This window comes from Theropithecus gelada, chromosome 15 (assembly GCF_003255815.1).
Source record: "Theropithecus gelada isolate Dixy chromosome 15, Tgel_1.0, whole genome shotgun sequence".
NCBI classification, from domain to species: Eukaryota; Metazoa; Chordata; class Mammalia; order Primates; family Cercopithecidae; genus Theropithecus; species Theropithecus gelada.
The window spans coordinates 99,052,084-99,079,856 of record NC_037683.1 but is presented as its reverse complement, the minus strand read 5'-3'; the positions used below and the strand labels follow the sequence as shown (position 1 = coordinate 99,079,856).

At 35.3% G+C, this 27,773-nt stretch overlaps 1 protein-coding gene across 1 annotated transcript in view; it reads left to right on the top strand.

Moving 5' to 3' along the window:
• AGTPBP1 (ATP/GTP binding protein 1) overlaps window positions 1-27,773 on the top strand; it is a 199,417-nt gene that overhangs the window by 57,389 nt on the left and 114,255 nt on the right. The window contains 7 exon segments of the mRNA XM_025360322.1: window positions 1,825-1,892; window positions 4,830-4,893; window positions 5,618-5,764; window positions 10,856-10,987; window positions 13,965-14,058; window positions 22,852-22,889; window positions 26,164-26,372. Coding sequence (XP_025216107.1) covers window positions 1,825-1,892; window positions 4,830-4,893; window positions 5,618-5,764; window positions 10,856-10,987; window positions 13,965-14,058; window positions 22,852-22,889; window positions 26,164-26,372 — 752 coding nt within the window.

Below are 27,773 nucleotides of genomic sequence, written 5' to 3'. Positions count from 1 at the left end.
GTCAAGGATTTTGGTACAGGAGCATATACAGTTTGGTTGTTATTAGTAAAATGTTTTGTTAACTATTACTTTGCTTCATTTTAATGAGGAAAAATTTAGGTTCTGAGAAGTCCAGAGAATGAGAGGAAAGATTGAGGGCTACTATAAATGTTGGAATAGCTATAGGCTATGGCAGGGCCCATGGTGATGGATGTGAGCTAAGATAAGTGAAAGGAGCAGTTTTGTGTTCCCAAGTGAGGTTGGAATTCATTAATTTTATGGTATTAACAGTCTTAAATTGTGGTGTTATTTTAACTCTGATGTAGGAGTAGGGAACTTAGCTTTTTGGGATTCACTTCTGTATCAGGGTTTGTGGTGGGAAAGTTGGTGGGGGTGGATGTGCTTGGAATCCAAGTTAAGCATGGAGGGGACTGATACTGTGGGAAAACAGTGCTACCTCGCACTGGATAAGAAGTTTCAACAAAGATGACAGTGAGGTTTATATAGTCTTTATAAAGGAAAGATGAATAGAAATGTTAGGAGGTTATGGTCCATAATTAAAAGATTAGAGGTTAAGATATCAGAGGCAGAGCAGTTTGAGGTCCTGAGAATGGCCATCCAGAATGTTGATGAATTGGAGCACAGAGGGAAGGATTTTGTTATGAGGTCAAGAAACTATGGAACTAGGTATTTGAATGAATTTTCTACATTGGCATTGAAGTCTCCCAAGATCATGGCAGAATTTGGAGTAGAGTAGAAAACTGTTAGTCTGAACACCTAATTCTCATTTAGTGTGAGGCGTAAACAAAACAGTGGTGAATGTTAACAAGGGGAGGCTGCATTATACTGTCTTCAAAGGAAGAGAGTTTTTTTACCCTTCATGGAGGTGAAAATGTAATGGCTTATTAGTGGTGATGTTAATATTGAAAAATAATTTGGCTTTAATATTAAATCGGGGGCCTTTAAAATACTATATCAAGGATACATTAGATATTTGAAACAGTGTTTTATTTTACAACTCAATATTTTTTGGTGGAGGCAGCAGGGCTGCCTTGAACAATGAGATCACTTGGACACAGGAAGGGGATCATCACACACTGGGTCCTATTGTGGGAAGGCGGGGGGTGAGGGATAGCATTAGGAGATATACCTAATATAAATGATGAGTTAATGGGTGCAGCACACCAACATGGCACATGTATAGATATGTAACAAACCTGCACGTTGTGCACATGTACCCTAGAACTTAAAGTATAATTTTAAAAAAATACAAAAGTTAGCCGGACATGGTGACACACACCTGTAATCCCAGCTGCTCAGGAGGCTGAGGCAGGAGAATTGCTTAAACCCCGGAGGTGGAGGTGGTTGTGAGTGGAGATTGCGCCATTGCACTCCAGCCTGGGTGACAGAGTGAGACTCCATCTCCCAAAAAAAAAAGGTATTAATGCGATCAAAACATTGGAAAATGGTAGTAGGTTTTTATTTTCACCCATTTTGATGAACAGTTTTCTAGTTCTACTCATGAAGATGAGGCAAGACTCCTACCTTCCCTAGTTCTGGCACCTGTACTATATTATCGATTTTAAGATTCTAAATGAATGAATAGGGATCACCTAATTCATGACAGGAGCTGTGATGAAATGTGAAGAATGCTGTGTTAACTGGAATCTCGAAGTCCACATGCGGTAGAATTAGCAACATCACAGGGAAGAATGTCTGTGAACCAAGTCAGAGTGTTTACTGTACCAGTGGAGGCTTGTTGAATTTTTATTAGCTATATGCAACAAAACTATACATACTGTTAAAAATGTATGCTTGAGAAAAAAATTGTTTGCTACTTTTCAGAAAAAACAAGGAGAGAAATGACAGCCAAAGGTTCTACAGGAATGGAAATTCTGCTGTCAACATTAGAGGTAAATCAGTGACACACTTTAATTATGTAACTACTAATGCCAAGCGATACTGAAGAAGAAAAAGCCTATGTGTGTGTATAAATACACACAGAAACACATACACACGTACATATATACACATACACATACATATACACACGTGTGTGTGTATATATATATGTAACAATTTTTATTTTAGAGGTAAAGCCAGTGAATGAAAGTTTGTTTTAGGTTTTTAAAATACTATTTGGAATGGTGGTATAAATATTCTAATATGTGTTAGGTGACTGTTGAAGTATATTTCCCTTTTACAATTGTAATGATAACTAAATTGTAATCCTAACATGCCATTCTAGTTGGTAATAGAAAATAAAGCATTAGCTGGAAATAAATCTTTAGCTTAAAACTAATGGTTGACATTGAAAATTATCGTTTATTGTTTTAGCTGATATACATTTGTGATTTTACTACACATATTGGTTAACTATATTATATTGATGATAATTGAATTTCTATGCCAGTGTAAAGTTTTGGGTGAACCAACAGGATGTATTCAGAATCAGGATTCTGTATTTTGTTCAGTTGCAATGTTAAGAACAAGAAATGAATTCATGTTCTTCAATAGGAGGTCTTAGCATCATGAAGATGTCATTTCTCCCTAGACTGATCTGTTACTTCAGAGCAATCTCAATAAAAGTTATCAACATGTTTTTTCTTTCTTTTACCAAATTTTTTAACCAAAATTTTACCAAATTTTTTTTCTTTTCTTTTTTTTTGAGATGGAGTCTCACTCTGTCGCCCAAGCTGGAGTGCAGTGGCGTGATCTCGGCTCAATGCAACCTCCGCCTCCCAGGTTCGAGTGATTCTCCTGCCTCAGCATCCCAAGTAGCTGGGATTATAGGTGCACACCACCATGCCTGGCTGATTTTTGTAGTTTTAGGAGAGATGGGGTTTCACCATGTTGACCAGGCTGGTCTTGAACTCCTGACCTCAGGTGATGATCCGCCTGCCTTGGCCTCCCAAAGTGCTGGGATTACAGGTGTGAGCCACTGTGCCCGGCCTAACCGTTTTGTTTTTAAAGTCCAAATGGGGAGACATAGTCAGCAAAATATAAAGCACATTTCTGAGAATGAAGATAAATGAGAAAGGACTATCCCCATTAAATATCAAAGAACATTAGAAGTCTTCAGTAATTAAAATAGTTTGGAAATTATGCATGAGTAATAGATAGACTACTACTATAATGTAACAGAATAGAAAATCCAAAAACAAAATGCATATGGGAATTTAGTATTATTTATTAAAGGTAGCATTTCAGATCAGTGAGGAATAGAGTGGTAACTATCTGGAACAATGTAACGTTGAATCCTGATTTCCTGCATTCCACACCCAAATAAATTCCATATGAAGCAAATATTTAAGCATGGAAAATGGAATAATAATACTAGAGAAAGAGAGAGGAATTTAAAAATAATCTTACAACAAAGAAGGCTTTTTTAAGTATGAAAAAATAGAAACTATAAAAGATTGATAGATTCAACTATATTAACAAAAGGATGTAGAAAAAAACACCATGGATACTTGGAAAACTGAGGAAAAGTATTTTGGCTTATATAATTTCTTTGACATGTAAAGAACTTCTTCAGTTAAAGGCCGGGTGTGGTGGCTCACGCCTGTAATGCCAGCACTTTGGGAGGCCGAGACGGGTGGATCACAAGGTCAGGAGATTGAGACCATCCTGACCGGTAAAACCCGCTCTACTAAAACCCCGTCTTTACCAAAAAAAAAAAAAAAAAAAAAAAAAAATTAGCCGGGCGTGGTGGCGGGCGCCTGTAGTCCCAGTTACTCAGAAGGCCGAGGCAGGAGAATGGCCTGAACTCGGGAGGCGGAGCTTGCAGTGAGCCGAGATGGGGTCACTGCACTCCAGCCTGGGCGACAGAGTGAGACTCCGTCTAAAAAAAAAAAAAAAAAAAAAAAAACCCTCAAAAACCATGTAAAGGCTATGCACAGTTCTCAGAAAAAGAAACACAGGTGTCACTTGAGATTGAGCATTACTTTTAATAAGATAAATAAAACCGAAGTACAATGTTTAAACATTTTCACTTATGAGATCGGTTGTCCAAACTTGGAGAAATAGCCCCTCCTCTGCATTGCTGATGGTAGTATAAATTATTTCCTAGAGAGCAGCTTGGTAATATCTATTAAAATAAAGGCCCATATTCTTTGAACTTGAAATTGTAGGCATTTACCTTACTGTACAGATGTACTTTACCACGTGTAAATGTATATCCTTAGTTAAATTTGAAACTTTTAATAGCAAAATATTAAAAGCAACCTAAATATTTCATGGGTAGATGACTGGTTAAATAAACAATGGTGAAATAGACATATAATGGAATATATCCTGTAGCCCTCAAAAAGAAGAAGCTCTTTATCTATTGATATGTAAAATATCAAGGTGCAAAATAGTACCTATAGAGCAATACCATTTGGAGAAATAAACCTGTATGCACATGTATATTTACATGGATTTCTTTTATATGTGCATATTATCTTTGGCAGAATGCAAAAGAAATTAATAACATGATCGTCTTCTGAGAGGGCAGCTAGGTGATTGAGTAGTCACCAGACATACATTGCAGTGCCATTTAAATTTTGATTCATTTACTTTTTATTATCTGTTTGGTAGAAAGATGAGGAATTCAAATGACAGAATGATTCTTCTTGGAGTAATGTCGATATTAAGCAAGTAATATAATAACTAAAAATGATTTGTAAAAATTCTTAAAGGCAGAAGGAAACAGACTGAAATGATGAAAGAATAGTGAAAACCTGAATACATTTGTTCCTAGAGAAATTGGAAAGGTTATTTGTAAAATATGGGTAGTTCCCAGTGGATTCAAAAGTTTGGGAATCAAAAGTTTACAATGTTTTAATAAAACAAACTATTTATTTCAGAACACAAAAGATCTTCAAACTACACTTAATATCTTAAGCATTCTTGTTGAGCTGGTGTCAGCTGGTAAGTTTTTGTTTCTTTGGTCTAATTTCTGTTTCTAAACAGTGATCAACAATGTATCATATTCACTTTATTTGGAATTTTCTGATACTCTTATAGAGGCTATTCTGAATATTGGAATTTAGAAACTGAAATTTCATACTTTGTTGTCGTTGCTTTGTTTTTGGTATCTTTTCAAGTATCCCTCAGACTACCCCATAGCCATGTATTTCACAGCCTTGAACCTAGAATTTCAGCATGATTTGTGTTTACCCTTTGTGTTCTATTTTCTAAATAAATGAGATTAAACAAAACATGTTGACAGTATTTGTTTGATTTTATTGATTGATTGCTTGAGATGGAGTTTTGCTTTTGTCGCCCAGGCTTGACTGCAGTGGTGCGATCTCTGCCCACTGCCACCTCTGCCTCCTGGGTTCAAGAGATTCTGCTTCAAACTCCCAAGTAGCTGGGATTATAGGTGTGCGCCACGATGCCTGGCTAATTTTTGTATTTTTAGCTGAGATGGGGTTTCACCATGTTGCCTAGGCTGGTCTTGAACTCCTGACCTCAGGTGAATCCGCCTGCCTCGGCCTCCCTAAGTGCTGTGATTACAGGAGTGAGCTACTGCGCCCGGCCGTATTTGTTTGATTTTAGAAGTCATCAGTTTTAACCATTTCTTGAATGCTAACAAGTTATGATACCTAATATGGGAGGATTTGTTGTTTCAATTTTTTTTTTTTATTGTTAGGTGGAGGTAGAAGAGTGAGTTTCTTAGTCACCAAAGGTGGTTCTCAAATACTGTTGCAGTTACTTATGAATGCCAGCAAAGAATCTCCCCCACATGAGGACTTAATGGTACAGATTCATTCTATTCTTGCAAAGATTGGACCAAAAGGTAAGGGATTTCATTTGTATGATTGTTGAATCTAGAACTATTTTTGTAACATGATTCTCTCACCTTGTAACTACTCAGTTTTTAAAAATGTTATTTTAAATTTCTATGGATACATAGTAATTGTATATGTTTACGGGGGTACATGTGATATTTTGATACAAATGTATCTGTAATGATCAAATCTGGGTACATGGGGTATCCATCACCTCAAACATTCATTATTTCTTTGTGTTGGGATCATTCCAAATCTTCTTTTATAGCTATTTTGAAATATATAGTAAATTATTATTAGTTATAGTTGCCCTACTATGTTACCACTGGATGTTATTCCTTCTATTGAAATGTATTTTTGTATCCATTAACAAACTCGTCTTTATCTCCCGCCCCCCATTACCCTTGGCAGCCTCTGATAACCACTATTCACTCCTTTTATGAGATCAATTTTTTTAGCTTCCACGTATGAAAGAGAATATTGATATTTATCTTTCTGTGCCTGTCTTGTTTCACTTGCATAATGTCCTCCAGTTCCATTCATGTTGCCGCAAATGACAGGATTTCATTCTTTTTTATGGTTGAATAATATTCCATTGTGTAAATAAACCACATTTTCTTTATATATTCATTCATTGATGGACGCCTAGGTTGATTCCATACCTTGGCTTTTGTGAATAGTGCAGCAGTAAACATGGGAATGCAGATAGTCTTCAGTATACTTATTTCCTTCCATTTGGATATATACCCAACAGTAGGATTGCTAGATCATCTGGTAATTCTATTTTCAGTTTTTTGGGGAACCCCCATACTGTTTTCCATAGTGGCTGTACTAACTTAGATTCTTGCAACAGTGTATGAGTGTCCCCCTTGCCCCTTATCCTCACCAGCATTTATTATTTTCTGTCTTCTTGGTAACAGCTCTTTTAACTGGGATAAGATGATCTCTCATTATGGTTTTGATTTGCATTTCCCTAATGATTAGTAATGTTGAGCGTTTTTATCTATACCCATTGCCCATTTATATGTTTTCTTTTGAGAATATTTATTCAGATCTTTTGCCCGTTTAAAAAATCCTTTCTCTTTTTTTTCTTTTTGGCTGTTATTTGAGCTCCTTATATATTCTGGTTATTAATCTAGTGTCAGATGAGTAGTCTGTATTTCCTCCCATTCTGTAAGTTATCTCTTCACTTTGTTGATTGTTTCCTTTGCTGTTCAGAAGCTTTTTAGCTTGATGTAATTTCATTTGTCAATTTTCGCTTTGGTTACCTATGCTTTCCAGGTCCTACTAAATAAATTTTTACCCAGACTGATGTCCAGAAGCATTCTCCAATGTTTTCTTATGGAGAGTACTTAATTTTTAAAATCTAAAATTCTACAGCTTTTTCTTAGATTTAGTAATGAAATGCTTTTTTTTTTTTTTTTTTTTGGACAGGGTCTCTTTTTTTTGCCGGGCGGAGTGCAGTGGTGTGATCTGGGCTCACTGCAACCTCCGCCTCCTGGGTTCAAACAATTCTCCTGCCTCAGCCTCCCGAGTAGCTGAGACTACAGGCGCGTGCCACCATGCCTGTCTCATTTTTTGTGTTTTTAGTAGAGACGGGGTTTCACCATGTTGGCCTGGATGGTCTCAAATTCCAGACCTCATGATCCGCCCACCTTGGCCTCCCAAAGTGTTGGGATTACAGGCGTGAGCCACCGCACCTGGCCGAAATGCTTTTTTATAGTCAACTAGTGACCTGCAAGAACTGAGAATCCAAAATTTATGAGGAATTCTATTGCATGTGGTAGAAAAAAGAAAAATGTTTGGGTCACAAATGTGTCTTGGAGTGTGTATGTGCCCTCTCAATGTGTTTCTAAAGGATACATGCAATATGGGTATTGTTGAGGCTAGAAGGAAGGAGTATGGATGGGAATGTTTTGAAGAACATGGAGGTAAAATATGTCACTGTTTTCTTTAATAGTCATATTTGTGTTGCATAGTGTGAATGCTCAGGAAACTTACAATCTTACTTAAGAAGAGAAAAATAAGGGCCGGGCGCGGTGGCTCAAGCCTGTAATCCCAGCACTTTGGGAGGCCGAGACGGGTGGATCACGAGGTCAGGAGATCGAGACCATCCTGGCTAACATGGTGAAACCCCATCTCTACTAAAAAATACAAAAAACTAGCCGGGCGAGGTGGCGGGCGCCTGTAGTCCCAGTTACTCGGGAGGCTGAGGCAGGAGAATGGCGTGAACCCGGGAGGCGGAGCTTGCAGTGAGCTGAGATCCGGCCGCGATCCGGCCACTGCACTCCAGCCTGGGCGACAGAGCGAGACTCCGTCTCAAAAAAAAACCAACAAAACAAACAAACAAACAAAAACAAAACAACAACAAAACACCCCATGAAGAAGAGAAAAATAGAAAAATTATGAGACCAGTTATTACAACTGTAAGACACGTGAAATATTTAAAAATGCAAATTGAGAAAAATAGGATATAGAACAAAGGAAGAAGTTGATTGAGTTTAGGTTAACTAGGGAAGGCACCCTTTGACTAGAACTTAAGTTCAGTTGTCTCCTTGCACAAAGATTAAAGTAATTCCTTAAATTATTAGAATTGTGCCTTTGGCCGGGCGCAGTGGCTCATGCCTGTAATCCCAGCACTTTGAGAGGCCGAGGCGGGTGAATCACGAGGTCAGGAGTTTGAGACCAGCCTGGTCAGCATGCTGAAACCCCATCTCTACTAAAAATACAAAAAATTATCCGGGCATGATGGCGCGCACCTGTAGTCCCAGCTACTCAGGAGGCTGAGGCAGGAGAATTGCTTGAACCTGCGAGGTGGAGGTTGCAGTGAGCTGAGATTGTGCCACTGCACTCCAGCCTGGGTGACAGAGTGAGACTCTGTCTCAAAAAGAAAAAAAAGAGTTTTGCCTTTGCCTGTGGCATACATGTGAGTTTTAAACTTTGAGTATTTGGCTAAAATGCTTATTGGAAAAAATGAGGATGCATGTGTACATAGTTTGTGTATTTATTAACATACATATTTCTAGCCTGTCTTTATGTATTGTATAAGTAATTAGTAGCTTTTATAGGTGTTGTTTTAAAGAAAGGAACCCTGAGGTGACTTTAATTTTCCAAGTGTATTAGAAGCTTTAAGACTTAAAGATGTATTTAGTTTATTTAAGGAATATGTTAGCTATCTCTTATTTTTCTTTAGCTCTTGTATTTAAGATCTAAAGACTCCCTTTTGAGATTTTTGTGGAAAATGAAAAAATAAGAAAACCATAATTTGGCAGAAAATTGTTAAAACCCCCTGATTTATTGATGAGTATTGTTGTGCTTTCTCTTCTAATCAGAACTGAGTTTTCTTCTACTTTTCATGAAATTAAGATATTGATTTTTAAAATAGTTCTTTAATATCCCTTTTAAGTTTTAGTTCATCTTTATTTTCTTTTATATATTCTTTTAAATTTGGGCTATTTCCTTTATGGTTTGCCCTAGTTTCCCATTTTTATGTCATTCAAGGACATTATATGGTAATTTTTTGAGTGTTTTTTCTATTCTTTTTATTTTTCTAGTGAGATAAGATAATATTCCCTCAGGAATATTGAGTTATTTTGATTTAAAATTCTTTGTTTGCTGGTCCTATTTACTTTAAGTCTTTTTTTTTTTTTTTTTTTTGAGACGGAGTCTTGCTCAGTCACCCGGGATGGAGTGCAGTGGCGCGATCTTGGCTTACTGCCAGCTCCGCCTCCTGGGTTCACACCATTCTGCCTCAGCCTCCCGAGTAGCTGGGACTGCCGGCGCCCGCCGCCACGCCTGGCTAATATTTTTTGTATTTTTAGTACAGACGAGATTTCACTATGTTAGCCAGGATGGTCTCGATCTCCTGACCTCGTGATCTGCCCGCCTTGGCCTCCCAAAGTGCTGGGATTACAGGCGTGAGCCACTGCACCCAATCTTAAGTCTTTTTTAAAATTCATTTTTATTTGTATTTTTATATAGTGAAGGAGTACAAGCGCAGATTTCTTACATGTGTGTACTGTGTAGTGGGGAAGTCTGGGCATTTAATGTGTACCCATAACCTGAATAGTGAACATTGTAGCTAACAGGTGATTTTTCAGCCTTCACCCTTGACCCACCCTGCCACCGTTTGTATCTCCAATGTCTACAATAAATCTTAACATTCTTAAGTTTTTCTTATTTAAATTTTTTTTTACTGTTTTAATCTCTTCATAAGAATAAAAATTAAGAACATCTTTTCTTCCCTTTCTGTGTTAAGAATTATTTCCCTTTAGAAATTTATTTGGTAATGTTTGCCAGATTGTTTTATATATAAGCTGTTCATTTTTTAAATTAATTTTTATTTTTTTACAAGTCAGAAAGGAATATGGTTCATATTAAGTAAGTACTGCTGTAATGGACATTTAGATTTTGTTCCTCTTGACTCTCTGATGGTGTTCTGGGAAATGTGTTGAACTGGACAAATGTATACGTGTAGTAGAGCAGTTCAGTTTTTTTTTATGACAGTCTAAGTGTTGGGCTACTCTGGCCTCCATCCTCCTGCCCTATCCCCCTGTCTGTTTCTTGGTATGTTCTTTCAACTAATGTTTTAAAATAAAAGGGATGTTTTATTTTAAAAATAATACAAATAAGGATTATAATTGTATTATTTTCAGGCCAACTTTATATTTCATAATATTAATTCACAATATAAATTTAAAATTTACATCACTGATTTATAATATCATCGTTTCATTCAAAACTTACATGTGGGCCAGGCACAGTGGCTCATGCCTGTAATCTCAGCACTTTGGGAGGCCAAGGCGGGTGGATCACTTGAGGTCAGGAGTTTGAGACCAGCCTAGCCAATGTGACAAAAGCCCATCTCTACTAAAAATCCAAAAATTAACCTGGTGTGGTGGTGGGTGCCTGTAATCCCAGCTACTCAGGAGGCAGAGGCAGGAGAATCGCTTCAACCTGGGAAGCAGAGGTTGCAGTGAGCTGAGATGGAGCCACTGCACTCTAGCCTGGATGACAGAGCAAGACTCTGTCTCAAAAAAAAAAAAAAAAAAAAAGAAAAAAGTTATACATGAATTAATTGTCTTTTTTTTTTTAAACAGATAAAAAATTTGGAGTAAAGGCTAGAATTAATGGGGCTCTGAATATAACCCTGAATTTGGTCAAGCAGAATTTGCAGAATCATCGCTTGGTTCTACCTTGCCTTCAGCTTTTACGAGTATATTCTGCCAACTGTGAGTATTTAAGTGGCTTTTAGTTGACTCAGTGTTGTAAAGTTACACAAAAAGAATTTTAAAGTATTATGATTCTGTAAACCTCTGAAATTTGTGAAAAAGGAAAGAGAAGATTTAATATGGCTCATTTTAACTCTTGACTCCAACCACAACAAAAGTGATGTGGGGTAAGGTTAAGTTGGGCTGTGCATGGTGGCTCATGCCTGTAATCCTAGCACTTTGGGAGGCCAAGGCGGGCGAATCACCTGAGGTCCGGAGTTCAAGACCAGCATGGCGAAACCCCGTCTCTACTAAAATTACAAAAATTAGCCGGGCACGGTGGTGGGCACCTATAATCCTGACTATTCGGGAAGCTGAGGTAGGAGAATCGTTTGAACCTGGGAAGCGGAGGTTGCAATGAGTCGAGATTGTGCCATTGCACTCCAGCCGGGGTGACAGAGCAAGATTCCATTTCAACAACAACAACAACAAAAGAAGAAGATTAAGTTGATAAAACCTTGAACATTCTAACTAATTTCCCCAGTTTATAAAGGATAGGAGTGAGGAGGATGGGTAGGCAGCCTGTATGTGGAAGAATATGAGGGTATTGGCTGCTGGAAAAGCTCCTGTGCCTCTTTGGACTGTCACAGATGAGAGGAAAGCAGAAAAGGAAGGGATGCAGTAGCATGGTCACCTGGAGCTGATTCTCTTCAGCAGTCAACAGGGAAGTAGCAGAACTGAAAATAACTAGTATGGGAACCTCTGAGGAAGCTAGAGAGAAGAGGGATCACAGAGAGAGAGACTCAGTTAAAATGTCTTCCAGAACACACACACTCACTAACACGAGGTTCCACACCATGAGGTGTGGATTTTTTTTCTATTCTCTGATTGCAGAATTGAAGTGGTTAATGAAAGAACCTAAGATTGAATTGCAGAATATATGTTACTGTAGAATATTATTGTAAAATAATGATAGAGTGCTAGATATGTGTGTATATTGCATATATACATATATGTAATATATAAACATATGTAAGCTTACGTATATGTCTCTGTGTGTGTATATCAGTACCTTTAAAATATGGCTAAAGGTGTGCTCTGTGGAAAACAGCTTAGAACACTTAAATAACACGTAATTAAAAAGAACATAAGGAAATAAATGAATTAGATACCTAACCAATGAAGTTAAGAACAGAGAAATAAACACCGGGAAAGTCAAGAAATGAAATAATAAAGGGAAAATGAAAAATATGCATTAGAAAATAGAAAAGCAGTTGATTAAAAAAAAAAAAACAACGGTATTGGATTAAAAATAAAATAGGCTGGTACAGTGGCACATGGCTGTAATCCCAGCACTTTGGAAGCTAGGCAGAAGGACCACTGAAGGCCAGGAGTTTGCAACCAGCCCAGGCAACATAGTGAGGTGCCATTTCTACAAAAAATGGAAAAAATTGGCTGGTTGTGGTGATGTGTGCCTGCAGTCTCCGCTACTCAGGAGGCTAAGGTGGGAGGATTTCTTGAGCCCAGGAGGTTGAGGCTGCAGTGAGCCAAGACTGCACCACTGCACTCCAGCTTGGGCAACACAGCAAGACACTATCTCAAAAAAAAAAAACAATGCAACAAAAACCCCAAAATGTAAAAAGTAAAACAACTAAACTACCAAATACTCCAGTCAAGGTAAAAGGAATACAGTATAGACATGAAATTAGAAGGGATAATGGAGTAATAAACAGATACGAGAAAATTAAGATCATCCTACGAAATATTAGGAGCTACATTTTTGGTGGCATTTTATTGGATTAACCAGTAGAAGGCTAGCAAACGGCTTATCTATAATTTAAAAATTGTTTATTAAACAATTTTCTTTTAGAGACAGGGTCTTGCTATATATCTCAGACTGGCTTTGAACTCCTGGCCTTAAGCAGTCCTCCTGCTTCAGCCTCCCAAGCAGCTGGGACTACAGGCACATGCCACTGTGCCTGGTTCTACAATATATTTAATAACATTTGTTCAGAATTAAAAATGTTAAGCACAGTTTTCTGATTAGGTAATTATTTGCATATTCCATATTAAACACTGAAATTGTTTCATCTTTTTCCCTGCTACTCTTGCTTTAATTAAAGTCCTCATTACCTGTTACCTAGACCATAGCCTCCTAATGTGTCTTTCAAAACCAGCTTCCCCAGAGTTCTTTGAATTCTGACCTGTTTATTTAAAATGCACATCTGATTTGTTGTTCCTTTTGGGTGATTCCACATAGTCAAAAGAGTTAACAACTTCTAGGGCCTTTCATAATTTGTTTCTCAACTTCTTTTTCCACCTCATCTTCCTATTTGTGTATCTTTGTTTGATACTCTGTGTTTAACAATATGTAACTGCTCACATGGTGATGTTCATTGTCTTCGTTCTGTTGTTTGTATCATTCCTGTGTCCAGAGCCACATCTACTGCTTTACCTCAACTCCTGTCCTAGCTAATGCCTACTCACTTTTAAAGACTGAGCCTAGGCATCATTTTCTCCAGAAATGTCTGTGTCTCGCTCTGAATTAGGAACATCTCAGTGGTGTAATCCAAATAGTCTACAATTCTTAATCAATTTTGAAAGTAATTTAGTAATTATTTGTTTCATTCTCTCTGCACTTTGTTCTTTGAGGTCAGAGGCTATTCTTGTTTTGGAATCCCCATAACCTGGTGTTCAGTGAGGTTCACTAAATTTATTAGAGAAGTATGGAGTAACTGAAGAATTTTTTTTATAATAGTTTTTTTTTTCTTTTTTTTTTGCATATAACTTGTTTCAGAATTTCCCTGCACTTTCCATAACAAAGCAAAAACAAAAAACAGTATTTCTTCATGTGGTTAGCTTAGATGGACTTTAAGAGTGTCTTGAGTTGACATTTACTAAACAATTTGTATATGTTTTTGGCTATGTATCACTAAGTGTACACATTTTTGGTTGTCAAAGCTTAAAATAATTTCGCATCTCTTTCTCCCTCTCTCAGCTGTGAATTCAGTATCCTTAGGGAAAAATGGAGTTGTGGAACTGATGTTTAAAATCATTGGACCATTTAGTAAGAAGAATTCCAGTCTTATAAAGTGAGTAAATGTTTTGAATATAAACATAGGCATAGCCTTTGTTACTCTGGGCCTCATTATCTTGAGATGTACAATGAGCAGGTTGAATTAAATTGTCTCCAGGGTTATTTCATTTCTTAGTTCTTAAATAATGATTTTATCATGATAAAGATTTTCTTTAGTATAAAATTTAATCTTCACAAATATATCAAAACTGGACAGTTTTGAATTCATTGAATATAATGTTTATAGTAACTGAGACTGAACATTTCTAGATACGGTAAAAGGAAAAAAGATTAGAGTATTCATTCAGAAACATTTATTGAGTGCCTACTATATTTCTCACCCAATTTTACAATCTTGTAATGACTTCTTCATTCTTATGAATACCTGAACAATCTTAAATTGATATATTTCTATTTTGTCAAAATCACATCATTCTTTTTCCCCATCCATTATGTGTGTGTATATATATACATATGTATGTATGTATGTATGTATGTATTTTTATTCATTCCTAGGCCTTTCAGCCTCAGAAAATGAAAGTCATGTCTCATTTATTGGTTACAGTTTAATATTTTCTTAAACCATTTTAGAGTTCTTTCTTTAAAATTTTTTTTTATTGTGGAATTTTAAAAATATACATAAAATAGAGTTTATATTATATTAAACTAATTATATTGAGTTATATTAATTACTTATTGTGTTTAACAATTCTGAACATTCCACCATTTTTGTTTCATTTATTTCCACTCCACACTTTTGTTTGTTTGTTTTTCCTGGGGTACTTTTAAGAAATCTCAGGTGTTTTATATGTACATAAATGTGTGTGTATTTCTATAAGCAGATCCTAGATATTTTCTCTTGGATTATTTTCTTTGAATATTATTTATTTTCTCAATACCTCAGTATATAATTCTACTAAATAAGGACTTAACAATAAGCAGAATACTACAATCATAGCCAATACAATTATTAATTTCTTTTTTTTTGAGATGCAGTTTGGCTATGTATCACTAAGTGTACACATTTTTGGTTGTCAAAGCTTAAAATAATTTCGCATCTCTTTCTCCCTCTCTCAGCTGTGAATTCAGTATCCTTAGGGAAAAATGGAGTTGTTGCCCAGGCTGGAGTGCAGTGGCATGATCATGGCTCACTGTAGCCTCAAATTCTTAGGCTCAAGTGATCCTCCACCTCTCTCTCCTGATACTTTCTTAATACAATCTAAAATCTAGTCTGTGTTTGGTTTTCTTCAGTTGTTTCAAAATAGCCCGTTTTTAGTTGGTTTGTTTGACTCAGAATCCAAACAAGATACATGCATTAGTCTTCATTATATTTAGGAAATTTCCACACCTACACAAATGTAGAGAGGATAATATAATGAATTCTGTTGTATCTGTTACCCAGTTTTACTGTCAAAAATCTGTCATTTTAATTTCATTTTCCTTTTCTGTTTTTCTTTTTTCCAAGCGTATTTTAAAGCAAGTATCAGCCATTATATCTGATATTTTCTGATTATGTAGGAAATGCCTTTTTTTTTTTTTTTTTTGCAGTTGGCTTGCTTGTTCAGGGTCTCAATTAAGTCTCTACATTATATTTGATTGTTATGTCTCATAATCTTGTGAAATCAAAAAAAGTCTTCCTGTGTTTTGGTTTTGTTTTATGTGATGAAGGACTTGAGTGATAGGTCTTTTAAAATGTCCCATGTTCTGGCTTACATTGACTATATCCTGGAATAACTTAACATATGAGTTACATTTTCTATATACCCTTATGTTTTCTATATACTGATAAAACTGTGGCTTGATTAGATTTGGGATTTTGGTTTGGTTTTTTTTTGGTCAAAAATATTTCATAGGTGGAGCTGGCAACTTTGTTTTATGTCACTTAAGATCATTGAGTTGAGGTGATCTATCCGTTAGAAATGTCCCCATCCACTTTTCAGTCAGTGATTTAGCAGTCATTCATGACATTGCCTATATCTGTTGTTTCATTAGTGGTTGGAAAATAATAACTTATCTAATTTTATTTCTGTCCTGTGTTTATTAGCTGTGAATCTTTTGTAATGCAGAACTTGTCCACATGAACTATTTGATTAGATTTTACTCTTAAACAAATAGGCTTCAGGACATTTCCAGTGTTTTCACCCCTTCTTAATAACGGTCAAATATTTTAAAATATTTTGGGAACTTACTTGCACATATAATTATTTTTTAAATATCATTTGGTGGGATGACAGCATAGTTACAGCTGCGTAAGAATTATACACAATCCCAGACTATCTGATGAAATGTAACAAAGCAAACAAAATGTTTGTATCACAATCGGTAACACAGAATATTAGCGTCTTATGGTGGTTTAGAGTGTGCTGTGCAGGCAGACAGACTTGGATTTGCATGTTAGCTCTATCATTTACTGGCCCTAGGATGTAAGTAAGTTACTTAATTTATTATGCCCCAGTTTCCTGTCTGTAAAATGGTAATAGTATTAGCACCTCTATTATAAGATTGTAATGAAATGATTCCTATAATTAGCACAATGCCTGTATTAATGTAATACAGTTTAGGTAAGCAATGCAGTAGTGTGTGTATGAATGATTCCTAGGTAACACTAAAAGTACATTCTTTATGCTTTCATTTATATGCTGTTTTTCCCCTTAATCGGTACGGCATTTTAAAATTTATTTTTTGTATAATGTCCATGATCTCCTACTTAAGATGTACTTCATGCTCTATTATAACCAAGTTATCAAATCTAATATAAAATGTTCCCAGGGGAAATGAAATGGAGCATTTCAAAAGGATCTTTATAATACACCACATGGGGTATATCCAAAACCTTATAGAAATCAGTGGATCTAAAACATCAGAGAAAAGATGAATTATTCATTATTTTTCTATTTCTACTTTAAAAAGAAAAAGCAATCTTTTACTTTATTTTTACTTTAAAAAGAACAAGCCATTCATTGACCAAACTTGCTATATCTTGATCTCTTATCATTTTTAGTAATCTGAGGGTCTCTCCTCTAATTAACTAAAAACCTCAGACATCTAGAGCTTTCTGTTGTATTTCTTCCTCCCTTTAAACAATGCTCCACATTTAATGGGAAGAAGATTGAGATTGAGGAAGAGGTATATTTGAAGGCTTATGCTTCCTTTCCTTTTAAATTTTAGGTTTTGGATTTAAAACTGTTAATCTAGAAGGAAGCAACTCAGGAGGTTATTTTAACTGTATCTTTTTGAGTTTCCCCATAGGTTTGGAAGTCATTGCAAGGACTGCCCTACAACTGAAAGTAGATGTCACTTCACTAGTACCTGGGGACTTAAGCTTTTTTCCTTCACATCTCCTAAATCTAAGCCACAGACTACTTTTTGAATTATCGTTGCTTGTAGTATTCTTTGTGGAAATATGAAGACTGGAAAAATACATGAGGAAGTATAAATTATTTATACTGAGAAATTTTAATTAATTAACATAATACAAACTATGCATTTCAATAAATCTAATATTTTACAATTCTTTTGGAACATTAATTTACTCTGACTTATAAATGTTATAGAATTTCAGCGATTTCTTTGTGGTAAAGTTCTAAAAATAACTCTTAAATAACATTTGGTAAAAATGTACAGATGACTTTGCACCAAACTTGACTAAATCTTTGAATCTACTGGAAATAAGAAACTGCCATCCGAAAGAACTGGGTTCATATCCCAGCTTTCCAGTGTTGAAAAATAAACATCAACAGGAAAAAGATGTTCTATTTCAGGATTAGAAACTGTCAGAAGCACTTTCATTTGGTTTAAACAGTTGTAACAACTGCCAGTAGGGAGAGTTTCTGAAAGCACTCTAAGATTTTTACAATTTTGAGTAAAGAATCAGCTGTAGAAAGGAAAGTCTTGTGAGTTCATGGTAAGTGATTGCATGTAAGTTATTGTATTAGTTTTCTTTTTTTTTTTTTTTTTTTTTTTTTTGAGACGGAGTCTCGCTCTGCCGCCCAGGCTGGAGTGCAGTGGCCGGATCTCTGCTCACTGCAAGCTCCGCCTCCCGGGTTCACGCCATTCTCCTGCCTCAGCCTCCCGAGTAGCTGGGACTACAGGCGCCCGCCACCGCGCCCGGCTAGTTTTTTGTATTTTTTAGTAGAGACGGGGTTTCACCATGTTAGCCAGGATGGTCTCGATCTCCTGACCTCGTGATCCGCCCGTCTCGGCCTCCCAAAGTGCTGGGATTACAGGCTTGAGCCACCGCGCCCGGCCTTGTATTAGTTTTCTAGGGCTCTTATAACAAAGTCCACACACTGAGTGGCTCAAAACAACAGACATTTATTGTTTTATAGTTCCAGAGGCTAGAAGTCCAAAATCAACTTGTCAGCAGGGCCGTGCTCCCTCTGAAACCTGTAAGGGAGCATCCTTTCTTGCTTCTTCCTAGCTTCTGGTGGTTTGCTGGCAATCTCTGGTGTTCCTAGGCTTGCAGCCGTAGCATTTCGGTTTTTGCTTCCATCATCACGTGGCACTCTCCTCTTTTGTGTCTGTCTTTGCATTGTCTTCTCTCTCCTTGTAACACCACCAGTCTGTTGTATTAAGGGTCCACCTACTCCAGTATGATCTTGCCTTAACTAGTTACATTTGCAATGACGATGTTTTCCAATAAGGTCATATTTGGAGTATTGGGGATTGGGACTTCAACATATCTCTTTGGTTACAATTCACCCCATAACAGTGATTTAACTGCATGTACTTAGCAGTAAGCACAATTTGTGATCTTTCACTGTGTTCTATGTTAGCTGTGTCTTAACTTTGCATAGTTTGCATAGTCTTTCACAAAACTTGACTTCTATGTATATATGTAGAAGTTAATGTTTTTGATGGATCATGGTAGTCTCTAATAAAAGTTGACAAAGAAGCCTTCTTAGTAATGGTAAGAAACATACTACATTGAATGGTAAGTGGAGTCTGCTACTTACTGTAGATAATACATGTAATGCAGTGAGTCTTGAGACCTTCTTAACATGATTAATCAGCAGATTGTTTAGTGCCTTGGGGAGGAAATATTTTGTCTCAGCTTTCTTAATCACTTTTTAAATAGAAGAGATTTATAACATGTAGAAATTAAACAGAGTAACCATAGGAAGAGGGGTTTACTTAGTTTCTCTTATATTACATTGACTTGTTTTTAAAAATGCATTTCTGACATGTAGTTGACATGATAAAATCTGTACATTCAAAGTGTACAATTTGATGAGAATGAACATATAGGCTGGGCTAAAGCCTTTAGGCTTGGTAGGCACAGTACTTCTAGGGTCCCATAAAAATGTTTTAATTTCTTTAAAAATCATATAAAAAATGAACTTTTAGGCTGAAGAAAGTGTTTTCATTTGTGATATTAGTGCATTCATCTTTATACCAACACCAACATGGTTGTAAAATGCTATATGAATTTTAAATACTTTTTTGAAGGGAGGGGCCTATGAAGGCAAAGAAGTCGTCTGGAGCCCATGAAAATCATAATGTGATCCTGGATATATGGCTAAAGCTGTGAAAAACTGTCACCACATCAAGCTAGCATCTCCATCACCCCCAGAGCTTTATTGTGCCCCTTGGTAATTCTTCCCTTGCGTCTCTCCTTTGGCCCTAGAGGTCATGGCTGTGCCTTCTATTACTGTAGATTTGGTTACATGTAAGTTCAGGAATTTTATATAAATGGAATCGTAGTGTGTGTACTCTTTTTCGTGGTGGGGTGGATCTGGCTTCTTCCATGTATCATGATTATAGATTCACTTATGTTGCACGTATCAAAAAATTTATTCCTTTTTATTGTTGAGTAGTACTCACAATTATATGGCTGTATTGTAATTTGTTTATCCATTCACCTATTAATGGACATTTGAGTTGTTTTTAGTTTTTGACTGTTACAAATATATATAAAGCTGCTGTGAATGTTTATTGGGATATATAAGCATTCACAGACTTTTTATGGTCATATATTTTTTATTTCTGCTGAATAGATATCTAGGAGTGGAATGGCTGGATCAATTGGTAGCTTTTCAGAAAAACTGCCTTTCTGCAGTATGTTAAATCTTTCCTCTGCTTGAACACGTGGAGTACTATTGTGATAAGTGTTTTAATGTTTTCTAATGTATATGTCAGATCTAGGTCTGTTTCAATTTTTTTTTTTTTTATAATCGTGGGTCTTTTTTTCCCTGCTTTTTGCATGCTTGATAATTTTTGAGTGCCAGTCATTGTGAATTTCACCTTGTTGAGTGCTGGATATTTTCGTATTTCTATATTCTTGAGGTTTGTTCTGGGATGTGGTTAAGTTAGTTGGAAATAGTTTGATCTGTAAATGTCTTTTCACGTTTGTTAGAAGGAATCAAAGCACCGTTTAGGACTGATTATTCCCCACTACTGAGGCAGAATCCTTAGGAGCACTCTACCCAATGAATTATGAGGATTTCCAGTGCGATTGGTGGGAACAGGCACAGTTCTCAGCCCTGTGTGAATACTGAATGTGGTTCTCCAGTCCTTTTGGATGGCTTTTCCCCATCCTTAGTAGTTACTTCACACACATGTGCTGATCACTACTTTGCTGAATATTCCAACACAACTCGCTGAAAATCCCTGAGCATTCTTTTTGTACAGCTCTCATTTTCTGGTATTCTGCCCTGTGAACTCTAATTGACTTGACCTCCCTGGACCCTCTGTGTCCTCAGTCAGGGAGTTCATCTGCTCAACTTTTGGGATCTGCCAGACTCTACCTAGGTTCCATCTCCCTGTGCTGTGGGTTGGTCTCTTTCTCAAGGTGTAGTAAGCTGGGGCAGTTGTAGGGCCCATCTCATTTTTGCCATTTCTGTGGATCTCTGTCTTTCATTGCTTGATATCCAGTATCTTAAACAGCCATTCCATTTTGTCCATAAAAAAAATTTACATCAAATGAGAGGGTACATCCGGTTTCTGTTACTCCATCTTGTTTGGAAGTGAAAGTTCAGATAGCCTTCTCAAAGGGAGACTGACATTTCTGATTGCATAATTTCCTTTCTTAACGAGAGAATTACATTCTTCATTTTCTGTTGCATTGAGATTTTATGTGGCCCTAGGCCTGTTATATTTCAGTTCTGTGGAACAAAATTGTTTTAAGAAGGAAACTAGAAAACATATATAAAGCACCTGTAACAGTGTCTGGCATTTGTCAGGTCTTGCTGAAGTAGTTTTCCTTTCCATTTTAGTTTTTATAAATCGCAGTCTCATATGGAACATTCATTTAGTTTTGTGTTTAATTTTGAACAATTTAAAAGCCATCCTTGTTCTCATAGTTTTATATTCTCCTAATTGCATAAGTGTAAAAGTATGGAAAGTTTCTTACTGATAATTCAATGCAATGAAAATGTAATACAAAATTTTATAATGTTTACTTTTAACTCACCAACACTTCACATTGTTTTGAGGAAGTTACAGGTATGAATTTATTTATTATTTTACAAACATTATTATAAAGATTTACGTGGTTGCTTTATTTTTGTCAGTAAATGCAAGTGTAGCCATTAAGAACTTCCTCTTACTGGGCATTTGTTAAGCACTTACCGTGTGCCTAGTCCTGGATTATTGTTTCAAATTTTGCTATGAACTTTACCTACCCATCTTAAGTCTTGTAATCTGTTATGCTCTTTACCTTTACTTACACCTAGTCATGCTACTTCCCTTTTACTGCTGATGTATGCAACTTTTACTTTATTACTTCCTTTTTGTTTTTAATTTCTTGAGCAGTTTTTTCATAGGTGTGCTCTTTTATTACATTATGTAGATTGTAAAATTATCTGTGGAAGAGATAAGTTTGTTTTCTAATTTTATAACCATGAAGAACTTGCTACTGTGGTTATCAAGTAGGCATTCAACAAATGCTTAATGGTGAGTGAAATGATTGTTTCATAATATACACAATTTTAATGCAAAATAATTGTAATTGTTGCTGTATTACCAAGAGGTACCATAATATGTGCCTTACATTTTAAAAATTATTGAAATTAAGTGCCATTTCTTCAGTAACTGATTAAAAATAAGCGATTTGAATTACAGGTTTTCCTTGGTGATATTATGTGTATTTTTACAGCTGATTAATGGCAGTTGATTTCACTGTGTGTGACTATTTATGTTCAAATACAATTTAAATACTTTCGATTTTGGGGGTGATTGCTTTGTCCTCTAAGGGACAGTAAGAGTTTTTGAGATATTACTTAGGCTTCTTACTCATCTTGGTGCGTCATAGCTGAAAAATGGTAAGGGCTCATACTTCTCCCCAACCTTCAAGTTCCAAAATATTTTTCCTTTGTTATGGCCTTAAATAGGAGGATATATACCTCAATAGAACGGAAATAACTTTCAAGTCAGAAAGTTAGAATATCTATAGAATTTTGTTGTTATAAACTCGTGTTAAGATTTGTTTTTAATTCCTTTGCAAGTCACGGCGTATGATTTTTAATAGAGTGGTTCCTTTGTTAACTCTCAGGTCAGATACAGAGGCTGATGAATGATTCCGTTCATCTAACTTCTGGCAAAAACTTAGACATTGTTAATTTCCTTCTTTTTCTTTCTCAAAACATTTTTTTGTTCCCATCTATTGATATTTCAATCTTTTTCATATCCAATTTTAAGCTGAAGAGAGAGATGCATACAGAGAAATACCATGTATAATTAACTTAAAAAAGAATAAACTTTGGAATAGATAATAGAATAATGACTTATTGAAAAAGATTGTATGAATTTACTATTGTAGATTAATTTTACTAGTTTTGTTGTTGTTTGTGTTTTCTTGTTGTGTTGACAGGGTTGCTTTAGACACTCTTGCTGCATTGCTAAAATCAAGTAAGTTTTTAAATACTAGAAATACTAGATACTATTTTTCTGAGAATTCTATTTACTATGTTAAAGAAACTGGAAATGTAGATTTAGACTATAGTAATAAAACTGGTTTATAATATTCTAATGTCAAAATTGATTTTTCCTTTTAGCGTAGTTGCTATGCATCATAACTAGTACCATATTATGTTTTTGAGCTATAATTTATTTAGTACATTTGTATAATTTAGTCAAGCACATTGATTTCTTATTTCTAAGTAATTTAGATAACATTACGATCCATTAGTAGAGGAAAATATATAAGTATCATGTTTTGAAAGTAAAGCTAACATGGTATTGAACTTTTACTATAAGAAATATCTTTAACAACTACTATCTCTGATTTTGTGAGTAACTTAGAACCCTACAAATTTTATTTCTGCCATAAATGTAAGTTTACATAACATTTAGAAAATGTGACAATATACATTTACAGCCTAATTCATTTACAAAAGAAAGCACTGTTTTCCTTATCAGAATTGAAGCATTGGAGTAGATATGTCTTATGCTTTTGGAGAGTAATCGTCTGTACTTATATATATTGTTTCTCTCCAAGATACTGAGTATCTTTATTTTAAATATTTTTTTATTGGGCTTCAGGGGTCTATTGGTTGATTAAATAAACATTTTGTTTAATCACAGTAACATTTGGTCTTAACAATCTGTGTTGGTGGCTGGGTGACTTTTGTATGTCCCCACCACATTCCACCCTCCACAAGGGAAACATAATTAATAGCTAGCTCATCAAGAACTGTCTGTCAGGGGTGAGACCAACTTGCCCTTACATTTGAATTACCAGAATTCTTTTTTTTTTAATAATAGCAAATAATGAAATGATCAAAAATCTAATATTTGGTAATGATTTATTAAATTTAAAAAATCACCTTAGGTATTAGTAGTAAATAATATAATTCTCATTTAACAACTTTATTTTTCAAATGAAGTATATGACACTCAATTAGATTAGCTGTGTAGCTCTATTTTCATATATGATGTGGTAAGCTTTAGACCAAGATCACATGTGGATTAATTTTAGAAGATATTTTTAGCTTTGCTTTGATGGGTCCTGAGTTTGTGGTTTAAACTGTATAAAGATTAATTCTTAATATGGGCAAATACTTTTGATTTGGAGTAGATTAGAATAGCTGTTAAAACTAAAGTTTTATTAAAGCTTACTAATTTTCAGGATCACTGATAGCAAAGTCATTAATTCTAAGTTAGTAAAAGCTAAAATTCTCATAAGTTGCAAGTATTTTATAGAAATCAATTAATTCATGATGACTGTAATTTAATATTTTCAGTTTTTAGTAGTCTCCTTTTTACTCCCTGCTTTTTCAAACGAGGGTGGTGGGCAAACATACCTGTTTATTCCATCAGAATAAGAAATGTAACTGACAAGTAGAATGACTTCAGTTTATATTTAATATATTTTCAGATGACACATAGCCCTAAATAGGATGAAAATTGAATGATGCAAAATAAAATTTAGTAGTGTACTGCATATTTTTAAACAAATCATGGCATTTTGGAGCATTCTCATTTATTTTTCAAATTTTGTTTTGGTTTTGGTGGGGAGGAGCAATCATTTTCTTTAAAAGGATCAATTAGATTTTAGAGAGGGAAGAAGAGACATAGGCTAATTGTGAGTTTGGTACACTGAATACATGAATAAAGTTCCCTTTACTAATGTTTTAATTGTGCTCAGCACAGATTGCATGTAGCTCAGTTCACTTCCTTTAAGGGGCACTCAGCACCTGTGTTTGAATTATGGGCAAGTTTCTTTCTTGATCTTTCATGAAGAATTTTAATATTTCTCATAAATACCATTTAGGCTATTGGGAATCATGGTGGAAACACACAAGGTTTGTAATAGGAATTAGAATGATCATAATGGCTTTTAACAAAATCACATTCACAGCTAGTAAACTAAAGGCTTATTTCCAACTGGTATAAACAAAGCGTATATTCATGTAAAATGTATGAAGCTTTTCTTGGTCAAAACAATGGAAGTGATTTTGTAAACAGCCACAGCCTTAGCACACTAGCTATTGTAGACACAATAGAGGGTTTAAAGCCTTCACTTAAGAAATCTTTTCTCTAGCTCTAGTAAATGTCTTCTGCCTAATGTCAGAACGTAGTTCTGAAAGGGAATTAATAAGTTCATCTCAGTGTTGTGTTTTAGGTTTGTACTAGCACATTTAGAAACTGATAATTCAGGCAACTAAAATCATTGGAGCCTTACTATTGCATTATCTTAGTGTCCATACTGTGAACCTAGTGGTTATTTTATAGGTATATTTGAGATTAAGAAAAGATTAGTATTTCCTTGTAATTAAACCACCTCAGATGGGTATTGCACATGATCTTGCGCTCCTTGTAATTAACCCGCCAGAGTAGCATTGGGTGAGTTGGTATGTTGCTCTGATGTGATTCCCTTGCCACTATCTGAGTAAAATACACCCTATGGTTAATAATTTTAAATACTATACTTTTAAAAATAATAAAATTAGGTCAAACGTGGATTTGTTAATTCTACTCCAATAAAATTGAGTATTTACAAAAACCTTTAGTGTAGTTCTTACTGCAGTAAAAATCTAATGACTAGAAAGCCACAAAGCACTATTCTCTAATCATGTAATGCTCCTTAAATTTCATTTACTAAAAAAGTTATGTAAGTATTTTTAAATGAGCATTGTTTTAGTATGAATATTTATATAATTGTGGAGTAATTAGAGCAATTAATTTTAGTGGAAACAAAGTTTGCAATAGAAGCTACAATTCAATAGGGTTTATTTCAGTGGGAACATAAAGTTTGTAGTATAAATTATAAAAATGATAGCGGATCTTCTAAAAATCACATTCACAACTAGGAAGTAGAAAGCTTATACATTTCATTTGGTGTAACAAAAATCAGTATATTCATAAATTTTAAAATACATGAAGCTTTTGTTAGTAAACAAAAGCATTTAAAAAGATGTTCCTCTAATTTTAGTAAAGAGATTTTGATATTTATAAATTGTGAAACAGTATACAGGCAGATTTTGGAAGAGGTTGTAATTTGCTCTCTGGAACTTCATATTTGTTTTGTTAGAAAAAATTTAAATATGTGGTTGTCATTTGTTTTGGGAAAAAAATTATAAGTATCCATCATACTATTGAGGTAATATTTTAAATTTGATTTATTCTACCACTCTCTCTCGTCATTTAAAAAATATTCTTTCTCAATTTTCTTTTGTTAAAGAAACAAATGCCAGGAGAGCTGTAGACAGAGGATATGTCCAAGTGCTTTTAACAATTTATGTAGATTGGCACCGCCATGATAACCGGCATAGAAACATGCTCATTCGGAAAGGAATTTTACAGAGTTTAAAAAGTGTTACAAACATCAAGTTGGGAAGAAAAGCATTTATTGATGCCAATGGGATGAAAATTCTGTATAACACTTCACAAGTGAGTTATTTTCTTCTTCTTATCCTGATTATGTACTAAAGATATGATTTGGTTGTTAAGAAAACTGAATTAGTGTACAAATACTCAGAAACATATACACATGATAAATGCATTTTTCGAAAATCTTAAAAGTAAAAGACACATATGAAAAATAAAAGTAAAAGACACGTGAAAATCTTAAAAGACACATGTGAAAATCTTAAAAGTAAAAGACACATGTGAAAATCTTAAAAGTAAAAGACACATGTGAAAATCTTAAAAGTGAAAGACACACATTATTTCTCACATGTGGCCTCAGGCTGAGTTGGAGGAAATGGTCCGTGCACAGCTCTGCAATGTGAAATTTTCTTCGAAAGGCAAAAGAAAGAAGTAGAAATTCATCCACTTAGCAAGAGGGGATTCTATGAAGCCATGTTTTCTAGGATGTGTAGTTGGCTGTACTCAGTGTTGTATGCTCCTCTCATGAGGTATCTGTGGATCCTTTATAGCCTGTGGAGCAGCTTTGTTGTCTGTGAGTGTTGTGCATGTTTTCCTGCTGGATAGAGGCTTCTTTGAATAGAGAAGGTATAAAAATGAAACCTGGAACTGGGAGTGCTAGATCAGCCAGCCATTTTAAGCATAAACATTTTTGACAATATATTTAGTGAGATCTTTTCCAGCATCTGTGTTGACTGTCAGCTATGGGGAATGAGGATGTTGCAGTGCAACCCCACCCGCGTTTTTTTAAAAGAAAGCTATAATTATTAGAAAGAAAGCTGTCTTTTTGAAAATATCAGTCAGTTATATTGATTGTGCCCTCCTGGTCTTACACATGACAAACACAACCTATTTTTATGTGACAAGAGTTAAGATATCTGAACACATATTTTATGTTTAGCTTAGTTTTTTCTTTTCTAGGTCAATCATATGCACTTGTTTTTACTATTCCTAGTATAGACATTGATGGATATTTTATATATGAGGAAGAGTTAGGTGACTTGGTTTATGGCACTTAACATTTCTGATCTTAATTTCTCATTTGTTTTGACAGGTCAGATGTGAAAATGTATATGGAAACTTTTACAGTGTATCAGAGTACCATCTAAATGTCAATTGTCACTAATAATACTATTGTTACATGACAGTTTCATATCCCATGTCCCTTAACCCTTCTCCAGATTAGATACCAGGATGGTACTCAGACTCTTAAAACCTTATATTGTGGGCCAGGTGTGGTGGCTCACGCCTGTAATCTCAGCACTTTGGGAGGCCGAGGCGGGTGGATCACAAGGTCAGAATATTGAGACCATTCTGACTAACACAGTGAAACCTCTTTCTACTAAAAATACAAAAAATTAGCTGGGCGTGGTGGCGGGCACCTGTAGTCCCAGCTACTCGGGAGGCTGAGGCAGGAGAATGGTA